Below are 17,583 nucleotides of genomic sequence, written 5' to 3' on the forward strand. Positions count from 1 at the left end.
ACAGTGCCTGACACATCTCCTAAGCAATACGACCAATAAGTATGTGTCTGGCTGCCTCCTGGCTGCCAGTGTCTGCCTCTTTCCTAGGGGGAGTGGTTGGTGGGGTGCTTTCTCACACGTCTTAGTAGGCTGTGCAGGCTGGAAGTGCTCAGAAGTCACACCCCCAGGGAGCAGCCTCAGCCAACAGCACCTTGGGTATAAATGCCCCAGCTCCCTCGCCCTCAGGTAAGCATTGCTGAGGCACACGTTCCATACTCTTTTCCAGAGTTCCTCCATGGGACTGAGCACCATCCATCCACCCACAGGAGCAGCTAACCTGATAACCACCAGCCTCACCCTCCCTGCCTTACTTCCCTGCTCCCCTTTACTACATGCTGACCTCCCAAATGCATTTCTTGCTTTCCAGTCTGTGTCTCAGGATTGGCTCCTGGATGAACACAAACTAACACTATGTTCACAAATATATTTGGGAAATGCTGGATGAATAATTATACACATCAGACAGATTACTAGAAATGCTCACCAAAGGGATGCACATGTTACCTCTGCATGGTGAGATCTCAGGTACTTTTTACCCAACATAGCTATCCTTTGGCATTTTTATAATTAGCAAATGCTCACTCTTCCACTGTCAGTACATTCTCATTCTTCTTGGGCACTGGACAAGAATTCAACCAGTGTGTTGGCGGTTTGAGACCGGCCTGGGCGGTCTCAAACTCCTGACTCCTTATATAATTTCTACAAAAATTATAAAGCTGTTTCCCACTCCCTACCCCACATGCATGTAACCTGAAGCATGAGTAAACCAAGAATGAGGTAGGCCTCTGTCTTCTACAGCAACATCGGAACTCTAAGAACATGAGGGACTCTTAGAAAACTCTCTGGAGCTAACCACAGTTGGGTCACTGCCCATGTACTGAAGACCAGCCAGAGGGTTCCCCTGAAAAGGAGGGAAACTGAGCAAACATTCTCCAGTTCTCTTAGTGTGCACGTGTTTCAGGAGGTGTGAACCCCACATGTAGCTTGTGTAGGCAAGAAGACAAATAGTGCTACTGTCTGGTCAAGGATTTGTTTGAAGAGCCATGATTATGCCCATATGGTAAGCTACCAGTGCTCCCCATCCCTGTAAGACACTTCTTTCTCATTATTTTCTCCTCTGATGGTGTGCCAGGACGCTGGCCGAGAGAAGCCAAGTGGAAAGAAGGCTGTTCAGTGACAAGGAACCTAAGACTTAGTGCCAAGGACTGAAACCAAGTAAACTTGTAATTTTCCGTGATGGAAACATCTACACTTTCTCATTAGTGGCCTCTACAGCAGTTGCCCCAAAGAAGTGTCTCATTGTTTTCTTACTACATTTATGTGAAGCATACAGGCAAACTCAGAAAGACTGTGATAAGGCTCGCCAGAGATGCCGCACAGGTGCTGGGGGAAAAGCAGGACCATCCTGAAGGGAGATGGTGTCTGTGGACAAAGAACTCTGCAGTGGTTCTTATTTGCATGATTTCTGCTGGTGTAAATGTGAGCTCAAACTCCCACATAAGTGAGTTTTCATCGTAATCCAGAATTTTTTTAAATCACCCTACTTCTATTGAACTTGCACTATCATCTGTTCACCTCTACTGTATTTATTAAATAAATCTAAATAGGTAAATCACAGTACAGCAAAAGGTTCTGTGTTCCCCAGAATTCTAATCAAACTCCAAATTCCTGAAAAGGCTCTAGTCCTTTTCTGTATGTCACATTTAAATGATAAGTTTTCATTTTGTAACATAAAGAGGGATTTTGAAGACCACAGCACAGCCCTGGGGTTTTTGCATAGAGATAATAAACAGACGATCAGTTTTCAGACTGATTTGAGAAAATGTCAGTGTGAATTGGTGAAAAATCTGGGTTGGAAATAGTGCTGTTTTATTACTTCAGGTCTACCCAGTGGTCTTTATTAAACCTGAAATACCACGAAGGAACAGGTTTCTGGTCTTAGGAAATTTGCTTTAATAAGAATTAATTGTGTATCAGTTATTAGTATCATTTGATTATTATGTATTTATCATTTAATATTTAGGTGATGTAAAAGTACTTCAACGCAAGAGAATTGAAAACATGGCCACACAAACACTTGTAAGCAAATGTTCACAGCAGCATTATTCCTAATAACCAAAAAGTAGAAACAACCCAAATGTCCATCAGCCAATGAATGGATAAACAAAAGGTGGGCTATCCATACAATGCAATATTACTCAATGAGGTACTGATATATGCTAAAGCATGGTGAACCTTGAAGAAATTAAGTGCAAGAAGCTAGACACAAAAGGCCATATATTGTATGATTCCATTTAAATGAAATGTCCAGAAAATAGGCACATACACAGAGAAGAAGTAGATGAGGCCGGGTGCAGTGGCTCACACCTGTAATCCCACCACTTTCAGAGGCCGAGGTGGGCAGATCACCTGAAGTCAGGAGTTCAAGACCAACCTGGCCATGGCTAAACCCTGTATCAACTAAAAAGTACCAAAGTTAGCCAGGCGTGCTGGTAGGCACCTGTAATTCCAGCTACTCGGGAGGCTGAGGCAGGGAGAATTGCTTGAACCCAGGAGGCAGAGGTTGCAGTGAGCCAAGATCATGCCACTGCACTCCAGCCCGGGTGACAAAGTGAGACTCTGTCTCAAAAAAAAAAAAAAAAAAAAAAAAAGCAGATGGTGTGGCCAGGCATGGGGAGGGTGGGGATTGGGTGGTACAGGGCTCCTTTTGGGGTTAATGGACATGTTCTGGAATTAGATAGTGGTGATGTGTGCACAACGCTGTGAACAGACTCAGAACTATGGGCTAGGTTGGGATTCCTCACATCATGGTGTCTGGGTTTCCAGGGTGGGCATTCCAAGAGATAGCAAGAGCCACATGGAAGCCACATGGCCCTTTTTCTGTGGCCCCAGAAGCCACAGCCTCACTTCCATGGCCTTCTAATTGTTGAGGCTATCACAGTCCCATGCAGATTCGAGAGGAGAGGAATAAACTCCACCTCTTGATGGGGAGTAACGAGGTTCTAGAAGGGCACATAGGTCCGGGAATATTACCCTGGTCATGTTGGAAAATACAGTCTCTCACAGATATCTTTCAGCTTTTATATAAATACAGCATCATTCTTTAAAGAGCTAGTCTTAAAAATACCAAAAAAATACAAAGAAGGGGAAAGAATGGTCTACCACTTCCCAAATACTATGTGTATGTATGTGTGTGTATATATATGTGTATATACATATACATCTCTCTCTATATGTGTGTATATATATATATGTGTGTGTGTGTGTGTGTGTGTGGTATATATATTTAGGTGATGTATGTATACATACATATATATATATATAGAGAGAGAGAGACGGAGTTTTACTCTTGTTGCCCAGGCTGGAGTACAGTGGTGTGATCTTGCCTCACCGTGACCTCCACCTCCCGGCTTCAAGCAATTCTCCTGCCTCAGCCTCCCAAGTAGCTGGGATTTCAGGCATGTGCCACCATGTCTGGCTAATTTTGTATTTTCAGTAGAGATGGGGTTTCTCTATGTTGGTCAGGCTGGTCTCGAACTCCCGACCTCAGGTGATCGGCCCGCCTCAGCCTCCCAAAGTGCTGGGATTACAGGTGTGAGCCACTGCACCCGGCTTACTGTGTATATTTTTAAGATTATATGTATATTGTTAGGAAAATACCCATGTTAACAATATTTTTGTGTATCCTTCCAAAAAAAAGGTCAGCATTTTATATGCACTTCACATTTTTATTAATACTATATTTTGGAAGTCTTTTTTTCTTTTTCACTTTAGCATGCAAAATCAGCATCTTTTAAAATGGTGACATAATTCCATCTTATTGCTGTTCCATAATGCACTTAGCCAGGGCCCTATTGAAAAACATTTAATTGGTTTCCAATTTGTTGCTATTGCAACCAATTCTGCAGGAAACATTTTTCTTTTCTTGGTATATGTTTAAAGTATGTTTGTATGGTAAATTTCTAGCAATGGAACTGCCAGGAAAAGGGGCATGGGCATTTTAAAATTTGCATAGGCACTAACAAATTACCCAGTAAAAAGACTGATCTATCAATGATTTATGAAGAGACTCCTATCGATGATTTATGTGTCTACTGTTTGCCCATGAGCTCACCCACACTTTGTATTATCAGTATTTTTAGTCCATGTCCATCTGATAGGTGAAAATGATTTCTGGTTTCTGTTTGCATTTATGTTTTTTTAGTATGAGTAGTATTGAGCATCTGTTCATCATGGGAGCCTTTAGATAAAGTTTTACCCCAGACAGTAGCCATTGCTTCCAGCAAGGGCTACAGATGGCCAGGCACGTGTTCTAGCAGTGGTATCTACTGCGGAACCAGCCCAGAGCGCAGCTGCCAAGGTGCCAGTTAATACACAGCTGGAATAAACATCCGGAAGAACTCAAAACTCAAAATTCCAAACCTGCCACTCCAAGTGCTTGGTCACATGCCCACCCAAATATTAAAAATAATAATGTATTACAACACCGATGGTTTTATTTATTTTTCTTTTTTCTATATCACAAGTCATCAAGCAAAGAAAGGACAGCAATCTTTTTAAAACCAGCCACCATATTATTGACTCAGACCTCTCATAGACCAGATGCCATTTAGCTCTGGTTCAGTGACACTGTCCGCGGTCAGATTAATGTGAAAAACTAAGGATGTTTTTAAGAAAGTGCTAATTAAGTGGAGAAGGTAGTTTTAGTAATAGAAGTGGTCTTACAGCAGCTGCCATTGACTCAACATAGCTTAATTATCATCATAAGCTGAGGCTTCACTTTCATCATTTACTGGGTTTGGTACAGTTAATTGGGGCATTGGGCAACACCATTTTTGATCATCTTCTTGGCTAGAAATTGCTCCCTCGGGGAGGAGGGCATTTATTTTTTATTCTGAGGACAATCCGTGATTGGAGGAAATAAAGCAGGGTGAGGACAGAATATCCTTCAGTTCTTCAGCTCTGCTTTAGAGCAAAGCAGCAGCGGGGTGCCTGAGCTCTGATGTGGGGCACAGGCATTTGTGACAAGGGCTGAATGTTACGCTGTACTGAAATTGTGAATGATTATTCTAATATAAGTTAGGTGGCAGGATAATATATTGAGCTATTGGTGTGGGTTTTGTTTTTCCTGTATCTTACTTCTTCTTTCCAAGCTGGAAGCTAGCCTTGCCTCAGGGAGGTTTGGCTTGGGGGCTGAATTCAGAAGTTGTTTGCACAGACTCTCTGTTTTTTTTTTTGTTTTTTTTTTTTTTTTTTGAGACAAGAGTCTCGCTCTGTCACCCAGGCTGAAGTGCAATGGCGCAATCTCGGCTCACTGCAACCCCCTCCTCCTGGGTTAAAGCGATTTTCCTGCCTCAGCCTCTGAAGTAGCTGGGATCACAGGCGTGTGCCACCACGCCTGGCTAATTTTTGTATTTTTAGTAGAGATGGGGTTTCGCCATGTTGGCCAGGCTGGTCTTGAACTCCTGACCTCAGGTGATCCGCCCACCTCAGCCTCCCAAAGTGCTGGGATTATAGGCCTGAGCCACTGCGCCTGGCCTGACAATCTGTTTTATGTTTTCTGGAAGCCTGAAGCCTGGGGAAGGATTGATTGGTGGCCCCCAGGCATCGCGGATGGGAATGTGCTCCCTGTGACAGTCCCGTGGCAGTTGCCAGTGTGGGAGGACTTCTGTGGAGCGGTTTTGTGGTGTCTCTCAGAAGGTCAGAGCCTTAGCTTAGGCTTCTCAGCTTCACCAAGATTCCTGTGTGTCAGCTTGGAAAGGAAGCGGCCACAAGCCCTTCCCTGGAGGTGCATGCAGGCTGGAGCCCCGGGGATTTCCACAGCGGTCTTGGTCTCAGGAGAAGAGTGGGCCTGTCCCTGTTTTCCAGGTACCCTGTAACCTCCTGGATTTTCACATATTTCCAGGGAAGTGGAGCCTGCTCCATCCTGTTACTACAAATCTAATTTTTGTGCCAGGCTCGAGGGTGAGGGCATCAAGGCTGAGGTAACTTGAAATAAAGAAAAAAAGGGGCCAGGCGTGGTGGCTCATGCCTGTAATCCCAGCACTTTGGAAGGCCAAGGTGGGCGGATCACGAGGTCAAGAGATTGAGTCCATCCTGGCCAACGTGGTGAAACCCCATCTCTACTAAAAACACAAAAATTAGCTGGGCGTGGTGGCACCCGCCTGTAGTCCCAGCTACTCGGGAGGCTGAGGCAGGAGAATCGCTTGAACCCAAGGAGGCGGAGGTTGCAGTGAGCCACGATCGCGCTGCTGCACTCCAGCCTGGTGACAGAGCAATACTCTGTCTCAAAAAAATAAGAAAAAGAAAAAAAGGACTATGACAAGTCTCGCCCACCTGCGTTTTGGTAGTAAGATTCATACTGCACCACAATTAGAATAACATTCAAGGTGAACCTTAAGGTCGTGCTCCCCGTGGCCTTCCCTGCCAGAATGCTCTCGAGTGAGAGAGAAGGGGAGGATGTCACCGTACAGTTCCAGGGACATTGCCTGTGGCGTTCCCTCAGGAGTGTGCTGCGACAGGAACCACCTGTCCTGAATCACTGCTGACACAGGATTGGACATCGCTGCCTCGAAGGATGGGGGAGAGATATGTAAGATCTTCCTGCGATTCCTCAGTGGGGTCCACCTCATCATGAATGACAATGCCACCTTGTTCCACAACCATGACACCTGTTGCCAGAGGGGAAGAGTGACCTGTGAACACAGGCCCTGTTCCTGCCAGGCTGTGTGGGAGCAAGCAGGGGACTCAGGAGAGTGAGCAAATAGAATCTATTCTAGGAGATTCCAAAACCACCTGAGCAATGAGTCTTCTCCCAACATGAAGAAGCTTGAACGCCTTACTCATCACAGCAGCTGGCCCAGCCCTGCCCTGCCCTGCCCAGCCCAGTGCCTCGGGAGGAATCAGCAAGCTCTGCCTGCGCCTGTGGTTTTGGTTCTGTCCCGCCTTGACTTGTCCTGGTGGAGGGCGAGACCTAGAAGCTCCACTCCTGGGAATGACAGCTGGCATGGAGGTACTGGTTTCAGCACTCTGCCACGGCTTAGGCCGTCAGCACGAGCAGATGCCCCATTAGGGTGGGCCTGAGAACTGAGAACGGGGACTGTAATCTGCTATTTCTGTCCATTTGTTGTTGACCCAGGTAACCAGGAAATATGGGAAGCAGGCAGATTCTGGTTGTTTCCACAGGACTTGAGACTTAACCAGACAACTAACTCTCCTGAGTGTTCCCTCTTGGGTGGCCATGCCACAGTTCACCCCGTAGTCTGTGGTAGACTCAGCATTAGACACAGTGCTGGTGCTTAAGAAAAGTTTCCATGGACGGGCAGTGTGCTTACTGAGTGCCAACTGTGTGCAAGGCATCATCCCAGGTACCGAAGAGGATACCAGGACAAAGTTTCCTGTCTTCAGGGAACTGTCAGTCAAGTGGATCAAAAGACACATGCCTCTGTGATCTATAACCCAGTGGATCATAAGGCACATGCCTGTGTTTTGTTTGACCCTCAGGGGAACAAAAGTGTTTTTTGTTTGTCCCTCAGGGTTTTAAAACTTTATTCCAACATTTAAAAATTGGCTACCATCTATATGGAAAAAAAGGCAGTGTGTGCTTGTTTATGTGTATGTTTGTAGGGTGTGTGTGTGTGTAAGGCAGCACTGCAGAAGAACCCGGCCACAGTGATGGCCTCTTCAAATAGGGAATCGGGGAGCAGGAATGGGTGAGAGACTTGTTGCAATGTTTTATAATTTTTTTAAATGTAAAATGTAATAACTTTACAAATAAAAAAGGATTGGCGAATTCACATAAAAATCCAGGTATCTGGCTATTCTTGACAATGCAGAAGCTCTAGCAGGACTGGGAACATTTCATCTGGAAATGGATTGGGGGAGGTCAGCATTAAAGGATTTTTAGCTGAGAGGGGGCATCAGGTTTGTATTTTAGAAAGTATTTTAGCAGCAGAGTGGAGGAGCACTGCTTGAGGGCGAAGTCAGGGGCGGGTAGACCAGAGAGACGCATTTCCTGCCGTCATCCAGGGAGGGGTAGGGAGCACCTGAACCGGACAGTGGCAGGGGACGTTAGTGTAAGAGAACCAACAGGTAGGTAACCAATTTGGGGGAGAGTGGAAAAGGTCAGGTGAACTGCCAGGTTCTGCAAGGCAGACCACAGTAAGGGCTACAGGATTTTTAAATTAATGGGAGGGGAAAAGGGGGCTCAGGAGATTTCTGGGGGTCTGAACTGGTGACAGCAGAAATGCTAAAGGAATACATCTCCTGAAATGTAAGGGAAAACCCACAGAGAAAATGGGCTTTCATGAGTAATTGGCTCCTCTACCCCTTTCCAGGCTCCAAGAGTATTTCACCCGTTTACCAGAGAAAATGGCCTCCGGAGACTGCAACGTGAGAGAACTGGAATTTCAGACAGACATTGAATGCATGTGGCTTAAAAGACAAAGAAGCACCAAGTGAAAAGTAGTCGAAATCATATTCCTTCAGGGAATGAATTTTCTTGGATCTGTGTTCATCCTTTATGGCTTTATTAGTCATTGCGAAAGCCCTTTTGGGGTTGCAAAGCTGCCAGCGGGGTGCTCTTCCTGGAGGATTACCTTGAGCAACAAGCCCCCAAAGGCAGCCCAGGTGAGCATGTCAGCAGGGAGGCTGTCCTGGCAACACGGCTGTCCAAGGGGAGAGGCCAACCCCCTACCCCTGAGGTTTGAGGCCAGAGGAAAAGAACCAACCTGGAGATTCTGCAATTCTATTTTCTCTTAAGGTTGCTTTGGCTGTTTAGGGTTTTTCATGAAGGACAGAAACAGGTCCATTCATTGAAGGCAGAAAGAAGTTTTTACTGCCCCTGCACTTGACAATATTTAATTACATTTGCCACTTGAATCAGAGTTGAAAATATCTTCCTTTTTTTCTGTTTGAGAGTCTTGCTGTGCATCCCCCAGGCTGGCTGGAGTGCAGTGGCATGATCTCGGCTCACTGCAACCTCCGCCTCCTGGCTCCTGGGTTCAAGCTATTCTCCTGCCTCACCCTCCTGAGTAGCTAGGACTACAGGAGCACACCACCATGTCCAGCTAGTTTTTGTAGAAATGGGGTTTCATCATGTTGGCCAGGCTGGTCTCAAACTACTGACCTCAAGTGATCTGCCCACCTCAGCCTCCCAAAGTGCTGGGATTATAGGCATGAGCCACCACACCCAGCTGAAAATATCTTCCCTTTGAGACTTGATGGCCAGCTGTTGATTTCATACTGGCGTGGCCTCAGACAATCTATGATGTAAGAAAGATAGTTAAAGTAAAATCAACCCAGTATTAATTACTTAATAATAACTAATGAACAGTTATGCACCAATAACTCAGCAAATTTAAATCTACACATAAGCCAAACTGAGTAGATACTATCGTCATTCCCAATTTACAGGTGAAGAAATAGAAGCTGAGAAACTAACTTTCCCAGGGGCATATATTTAGTAAACTGGAAAACCCAGGCTTCTACCCCGTGAGTTCAACCACTAGGCTTTAATTGCTTTCAGGATCAGAGAAGTCTGTTCTCTGGTAGCTTTAAACTATGAACCCAATACAAAGTGTCTTCAAATTGGGTTGATATATAAATGTTATTTTTGCCACAGTTGAGGCTGCACCGAGGACACACTTCTGGTGATGAATGGCATATGAGGGCGCTGGGCTGAGTGGGTGGGGTGACATCACATCACACCCATGACAGAGGGAGCAGGTATTTACTGAAGACGCGGGAGCCCTGGGTCAGGGCAGTAAGCATTCCTACATAAACAAATGTGCAGTCCTACAGGGAGACCAAGAGAATGATGCAGTAGCCTCTGAGGAGTTTTATTTGGTTCATACAGTGTTGGTCTTCCCAGGCTTTATTTTTTTAATATTTAAAAAATAGTTGATTTTAATTATGAAATATTTCAAATACACAGAAAATAATAAAGCAGATACCTAGTATCACTGAGATGAAACAGCTGTTAATATTTTCCCCTGGCTGGGCGAGGTGGCTCACACCTGTAATCCCAGCACTTTGGGAGGCCAAAGCAGGAGGATTGCTGGAGCCCAGGAGTTTGAGACCAACATGGGCAACATAGTGATAACTCATCTTTACTAAAAATTTAAAAAAATAGCCAGGCGTGGTGGCATGGTCCTGTAGTCCCAGCTACTTGGGAGGCTGAGGTGGGAGGATCACTTGAGCCTGGGAGGTCAAGGCTGTAGTGAGCTATAACTGTGCCACTGCACTCCAGCCTGTGCAACAGAGCAAGACCCTGTCTCAAAAAAAAAAAAAAGAAAGAAAGAAATCCCCCTATATGCTTCAGCCCACTATCTCTTTGAAGAAACATGTTAGAAATACACATAAGGCCAACCCTGTTCCTTTCCTGTCTCTGCCCCCAGAGGTAATAACTATCATGTGTATCATTCCCATGCAGATATTTTTTCTTTTTTATTGTGGCATAACTTACAAGTGGTAAGTTGTACAAATTTTAATGATACAGTTTGATGAATTTTTGCTTATGCTATACCTGGATGATGAATTTTTATATGTGTATACACCTAAAACAAAGTAGAGGTCAAGATATTGAACATGTCCAGCACCACCTCAGAGAGCTCCTTTGCTTCACATTATTTCAAAAATAAGCAGATGGCGGTGCCAACATTTGAAAGTTTTAACATGTGGAGATTTAATATAAAAATTCAAATTTCTGGCTTCAAGTGAAGTTTTGGAAAATACGACCACATTAAGCTCACATTCTAGCATGGGGACAGAGTGGCAACTGCCCACTGTAGACACAGCATGAGTGCCCCAATTTGCCTATTATGCCGGCCACACCCTGTGGGTATATCCAGCCCATTGCATTCACTTACAGAACCTGAAAGGTGCCACTCTATTTGTAAAATTTCAAAAGTGCCGCAAATAGAAATGTAGAGAACAATTACCTTAGCTATCTTTAGGAAGGCAGAGTTTGAGAAAAAGTGTCCTCCTCCCCACCTGCTAATGACTTAGGAAGCTGCTGACAATGTCATAAAATAAAAAGGAATCAGATTCTCTAGGTCCATGCTACTTAGAGTGTGGTCCTCGAATCAGCAGCATCAGCAGCATCCAGGAGCTTGTTAGAAATGCAGAAAGCTCCGTGCCTTCCCACACACATGTATGAGTTTGCTAGGGCTGCCGTAACTAAGTATCACACACTGGGTGGCTTACACAACAGAAAGGTATTTTCTCACAGTTCTGGAGGCCAGAAGTCCAAGATCAAGATGTCAGCAGGGTTTGTTTCTTCTGAGGCCTCTCTCCTGGGCTTGTAGATGGCTACCTTCTCCCTGTGTCTTCACATGGTCTTCCCTCTGTATCTGTCCTCATCTCCTCTTTTTTTGTTTTTTGAGATGGAGTCTGGCTCTTGTCACTCAGGCTGAAGTGCAGTGGCGCGATCTCAGCTCACTGCAACCTCTGCCTCCCGGGTTCAAACGATTCTCCTGCCTCAGCCTCCTGAGTAGCTGGGATTACAGGTGCCCGCCACCACACCCGGCTAATTTTTGTACTTTTAGTAGAGATAGGGTTTCGTCATGTTGGCCAGGCTGGTCTTGAACTCCTGACCTCAGGTGATCCACCCGCCTCGGCCTCCCAAAATGCTGGGATTACAGCTGTGAGCCACCACGCCCAGCCTCATCTCCTATTCTTATAAGCACACCAGTCCTATTGGATTAGGACCCACTCTTATGACCTCATTTAACCTTAATTACCTCTTTAAGGATCCTGTCTCCAAATACAGTCACATTATGAGGTGGGGGATTATGATTTCAACATATGAATTTTGAGGGGCATGACCAGGCACGGTGGCTCATGTCTGAAATCCCAGCACTTTGGGAGGCCAAGGCGGGCAGATCGCTTGAGCTCAGGAGGTCAAGACCAGCCTGGGCAACATGGCAAAACCCCATCTTTACAAAAATACAAAAAATTAACTGGGCATGGTGGCGTGCATCTATGGTCCCAGCTACTCAGGAGGCTGAGGTGGCAGAATTGCTTGAGCCCAGGAGGTGGAGGCTGCAGTGAGCCGAGATCCTGCCACTGCACTCCAGCCTGGGTAACAGAGCCAGATCCTGTCTCAAAAAAAAAAAAGAAAAAGAAAAATGAGGGGTAAACAGAGTTTGGCCCATGACACCTACTATATCAGGATTTATATTTTAACAAGACCCCCAAGGGACTTGTGTGCACATTAAAGTTGGAGAAGGGCCGGGCACTGTGGCTTATGCCTGGAATCCCAGTACTTTGGGAGGCCAAGACAGAAGGATCACTTGATCCCAGAAGTTCAAGACCAGCCTGGGCAACATAGTGAGACCCCATTTCTAAAAGAAAAAAAAAATTAGCTATGTGTAGTCGTGCATGCCTGTGGTCCCAGCTACTCAGGAGACTGAGGCAGGATAATCACTTGAGCCCAGGAAGCCGAGGCTACAGCGCACCGAGATCGTACCACGGCACTCCAGCCTAGGTGAAAGAGGAAGACCCTGTCTCAAAAAATGAACAAACAAAAAGTTGGAGAAGCTTGGTCCAGGTCTGCTCCCTGGTGAATAAAACACTAGTGGGTCCGACTAGGGATGGGGAGGAGAGAAAGGAGAGGCTGCAATGATTTATTTAGATGAACTTTCTCTCCAATCCATAGGTCTGAGAGGGTGGAAATACTGGGAAACTTGAGGCCAATTTCCTCCTGAGTGGGAGTCCCTGCTTCTTGTTGCGGAGCAGGGACCCTCTGCACTTTGGGGCATGTGAGCGGGTTAACAGGTACAGATTGATGAACCAAGTGGATATGAATCAGCCCATAGGAGCTAAGAGGAGCCTCCTTCTGAAAATAGGTTGGAATGCTGGAAATGTGGCAGCTTTTAGCAAAAAGCTCATTTTTACCTAATCACCATCTGTAGATTTCCTCTTTTAAGGTGCAAAGCAAGTCTCTTGGATTTCCTGGAATGGGGTTCAGGAAGATACTACCCTGCATTCCTCTTCACTCTTCACAAGCCCATTTTCCACCTCTGTCATAGGCCTGATGCTATGGCGACAGTTGCCATAGAGATACTCCTATGCCTGGTTCATGCTAATCCATACCCATAATGGTCAATCATATGGTTTAAACTAGAGATTTTCAAGCCGTGTCTCATAAAACTGTAAGGTGCTTCCAGGGTTTCACAAACATTTTATTCAAATAGCAATTAAATATATGTGTCTTGATGTGTTGCCCAGGCTGGAATGCAGTGGCTATTCACAAGCACTAACATAGCACACTATAGCCTTGTACTCTGGGGCTCAAGCAATCCTCCTACCCCAACCTCCCAAGTAGCCAGGGACTACAGGTGTGTGCCACCATGCCCAGTACAACTAAAAACATTTTAAATTTATTTTTAAATGACAAAGAATGTAAACAACATCAAACCATATTTAATATAGTATTTGAACTAAAATGTGAATACCCAAATTTTGGTCTAACAGGGTAGAGTGATTTGTAGAAGGCTAACCCCTCCTACAGATCATAATTACAAACTCTGGACAAGGTGAAAATAAAAACCTGTTTGATGCCACTGGACAACGACCAGACTAAAGGAAGGGGACTTGTTCCTTGAAAGAAGGAAGACACTCTGGGTGAGATCTACACTTGTATGACTTTCCCCTAAGGGCAGCCATTCTTGAACTTTAGTGTTTATTAGAATCCAAGAGGAAGATAACAGAATCCAGTCTCTACAACATATCATTTACAATGTTCACTATATAAAAATTATTAGATATGTGAAGAAAGAAATGTGACCCATAATCAAGAGATATACTAGTCAATAGAAACAGACTCACAGACAACTCAGATGTCAGAACTGGCAGAGAAGGGCTTTAAAATACCTTTGATAAATGTGTTAAAGAGTCTTTGGGAAAGATACATATACTGGGTAAAGAGATGGGAAATTTAGAAGAGATCAGGAAACTGTAAAAAAGAACTATATGGAAATCCTAGAACTGAAAAACATACTATCTGAAAAGTGAATCTCCTGCTTCACATCCTCACTGCCATTCCAACCTTCTGCCCTGGAGTTAAACATCTATAGTAGTCTTTGGTTATAAATGATAAAGATCTTACTCTAGCTTATGCCAAGGTGGTCAGGTATAGGAGAGAATACCTAATGAAACTGTGGGGAGGGACAGAGTGGCACTGGTTTAGGGTCAGTTGGCCCTAGGAATCCAAATGCTGGGAAGATGCTCTTGTTTCTCTCTTCCTGCCTCTGAGATTTGGCTGTATCCTCTCTCACTGTGAACATTATCCTCTGTGTGGTCAGAGAGATGGCTGGGGTCACCTCTGGGCTCATAGCTTCACAGCTCTGAGAGGAAAGAGGTTCTCTTCCCACAGCACCAGTTAGAAAAGTCACAAGGAGGGTGTCTGATTAGTCCAGTATGTGTTATATTCTCTCTATGGACCAATCACAATTGCCAGGGGTGGGAGTATTATTACTATTATTATTGTTATTTGAGGCAGGGTCTCACTCTGTCACCCAGGCTGGAGTGCGGTGGCATGATCTTGGCTCACGGCAATGTCCACCTCCTGGACTCAAGTGATCCTCCCACCTCAGTCTCCCAAGTAGCTGGGACCACAGGCGCACACCACTGTGCCTGGATAATTTTTGTATTTTGTGTGTGTGTGTGTGTGGAGACAGGGTTTCAACGTGTTGCCCAGGCTGGTCTGGAACTCTTGGGCTCAAGCAATTCACCTGCCTCGGCCTCCCAAAATGAGCCACTGTGTCTGGACTGAGGTGGGGGTATTATTAATGGCTTGGATCAAATGCCCAACCCCAACCAATCACTATGGTAAGGGAGACAGTTCCTATTTGGTAGGGGGACAATTCTTCAAAAGGAGAGAGTAGCCTATACGTGGTAAATGGGAGAACTACAGCCAAACGTGTGCCTGCTGCTCCATTAGCAGTAAGTGGGAATCCTTCCACGTTATTTGTATATGTATTAAATAGTGTCTACCTGTGGGGTCCCATCAAAGCAATCCCATGTCAATGATTTGGTTGCAAGTAATTTTGTGGGGTCATGATGTAAAGAAGCATGGTGAGGGATAGAGAAGTGAGACAGGAAAGGGGAGATCCAGTGAAGGTTAGCACTTTAGGCAACCGGGGCTCAATCCCATGGTGACCCTTTGAGAGATGGTAGAGAAGAAACCTCAGAATTGTCCTGCCAAAGGACAAAGAAGTTGGGAAATGTATGCACCAACTCATCCCTCACGGTTGTGGGTTGCTCCTGAGACACAGCTTCCTGAACATACTCCTACAGCTAGAGAAAACCATGACGGGGACACAGGTTCCTGAGGGCAGAGCCCCCACTGGGTAAGGAAACTCTTCTGAAGCCACAGTTCTCTGGGATGGGCTGAGGGGGAATGGGCAGGACACCACCTAATACATGTCCATAAATCTCTTTACACAAACGGGATTGTGTTACATATTATTAGGTAAAAATCAGTTTTTCAAAACTAAACGTGCTTGTTTAAACATGCTATGTGTAAAACTCAAACAAGGCCAGGCATGATGGCTCACGCCTGTAATCCCAGCACTTTGGGAAGCCAAGGTGGGTAGATCGCTTGAACCCAAGGGTTCTAGACCAGTCTGAGCAACATGGCGAGACTCCGTTCCTACAAAAAATTTAAAAATTAGCCAGGCATGGTGGCACAAGCCTGTGGTCCCAGCTACTTGGGAGGCTGAGGCGGGAGGATGACCTGAGCTCAAGGAGGTCAACGCTGCAGTGAGGTGTGATTGTACCACTGCACTCCAGCCTGGATTGCAGAGCAAAGCCCTGTCTCAGAAACAAACAAACAAACAAGCAAACACCCTCAAACAACATTACCCACATCCAAAAGTGTTTTAATGCCAGATGGGAACACATGGATGACAGTAGGACTAATGCACTCATCACAGTTCAACAGTCCTGCAAGAACTAGTCTGCTTGTTACACTTCTCACTGGGGCACTATCTTACTACAGTAATTCCTCACTTAACATTATCAACAGATTCTTAGAAACTGCTACTTCAAGTAGAAGAACAAATAACAAAACCAATTTAACCATAAGCTAATTGATACAAACAGGAGTTAAGTTCCTATGGCAGAGGCCGGGTGCAGTGGCTCATGCCTGTAATCCCAGCATTTTGAGAGGCCGAGGTGGGCGGATTACATGAGGCCAGGAGTTCGAGACCAGCCTGGCCAACATGGTGAAACCACATTTCCACCAAAAAATACAAAAATTAGCCAGGCATGGTGGTGCACACCTGTAATCCCAGCTACTTGAGAGGCTGAGGAACGAGAATCACTTGAACCCAGGAGGCAGAAGTTGCAGTGAGCCGAGATTGTGCCACTGCACTCCAGCCTGGGTGACAGAGTGAGAACCTGTCTCAAAACAAAAAAAAAAAAAAAAAAGAAAAAGAAAAGAAAAGAAAGTTCCTATGGCATATTTCAGATCACAAAAATATCAGCAAGCTTCCAAATGAAGACCAAAACACTTCTAATATTAAACATTGAAATAAATGTGAGCTTTATTTTAAGAAAGATTCATAAAAACAAGTAAGATCATTATTTACTCGAGTTTTCCAGTTCAGGGTCAAGGGTGGCCGGAGCCTGTCTGGGCAGCTCAAGGCACCAAACAAGAATCAGCCCTGGACAGGATGCCATCTCACAGCAGGGCGTACTCTCATACCTACACTCACTCAGACCGCGGCCATGACACACCAAGTCACCTCGCAGGCACATCTGTAGGATGTGAGAGGAAACGGGAGGACCTGGAGAAAACCACACAGATATGGGGAAAGATGCACACTCCACGGACAGTGGCCCTGGCCTGGAATTGATTCATTTCTTCATCAACATTGTAACCAAATGACACTGAACGAAATGATGTTTTTTAAGGTCCTGCTGTATAGCCATTAGATATGAGTGTCTGAGTAGTTAATGTATATTAATGTAATATTGTCTTCAAGTGGCCTTAAACAATTACCCTGAAAACTAAAGATGGCTTTCTCTGAGTGAGAAATTGGACATTTAAGAAGAAAATGTAATGATGGGTATGATGAGTTTGATCAAGAACAAAATAGCAAATATCTCTACCTCGGGCCAGCTCTTCAAAATATCAGTCTCAGTGACGATAGCTTATGAAGCAATGTTCCAGAAATGCTCGTGCAAAGCCACTCAAAGAGAAGAGAATGATGATATTGAATTGTTCCACCTTTTTTTTTCTTATTGCCTGGCCTCTGTGAACCTCTGTGTAAGTCACTTTTCATGGCAATAAAAATTACTCAAGTCCTCAATGTTTTGTGTAGTAAAATATGCAAATTAGTTTTATACACGCTGCCAAGTTGCAGTGCCATTTTAGACTAAACACAATGGAGCATCAAAACAAGGCTTTCTGTTTCTATCCATGGAAAATGAACAGCTTAATATTTTAAAAAATATATATGTAAAGAAGCCTGGTGATGAAAATGCACTTAGAGTGCCGTGCAAAAATAACACATTGCACATGAAGGAGAAGAAAAT

The 17,583-nt window shown here is 44.9% G+C and overlaps 1 protein-coding gene across 6 annotated transcripts in view; it reads left to right on the plus strand.

Annotated features, from left to right (window-relative positions):
- The window catches only part of STN1 (STN1 subunit of CST complex), a 68,770-nt gene that overhangs the window by 40,507 nt on the left and 10,680 nt on the right, over window positions 1-17,583 (plus strand). For 2 of the 6 annotated variants that reach the window (XR_010117770.1, XR_010117772.1), the window contains exon 11: window positions 8,376-8,667. The exons of 1 other annotated variant lie outside the window; for it this stretch is intronic. Coding sequence is in view for 1 of the 5 variants with exons in the window: in XM_063628113.1 (XP_063484183.1) it covers window positions 8,376-8,434 (59 nt within the window). In the remaining 4 variants the exon portion in view is untranslated. Of the gene's footprint in view, window positions 1-265; window positions 1,657-8,375; window positions 17,358-17,583 lie in introns of those variants that run through there. 3 more of the 6 variants (XM_063628068.1, XM_063628113.1, XM_063628085.1) reach the window with 2 other exon arrangements.

This window comes from Symphalangus syndactylus, chromosome 2, assembly GCF_028878055.3.
Source record: "Symphalangus syndactylus isolate Jambi chromosome 2, NHGRI_mSymSyn1-v2.1_pri, whole genome shotgun sequence".
NCBI lineage: Eukaryota > Metazoa > Chordata > Mammalia > Primates > Hylobatidae > Symphalangus > Symphalangus syndactylus.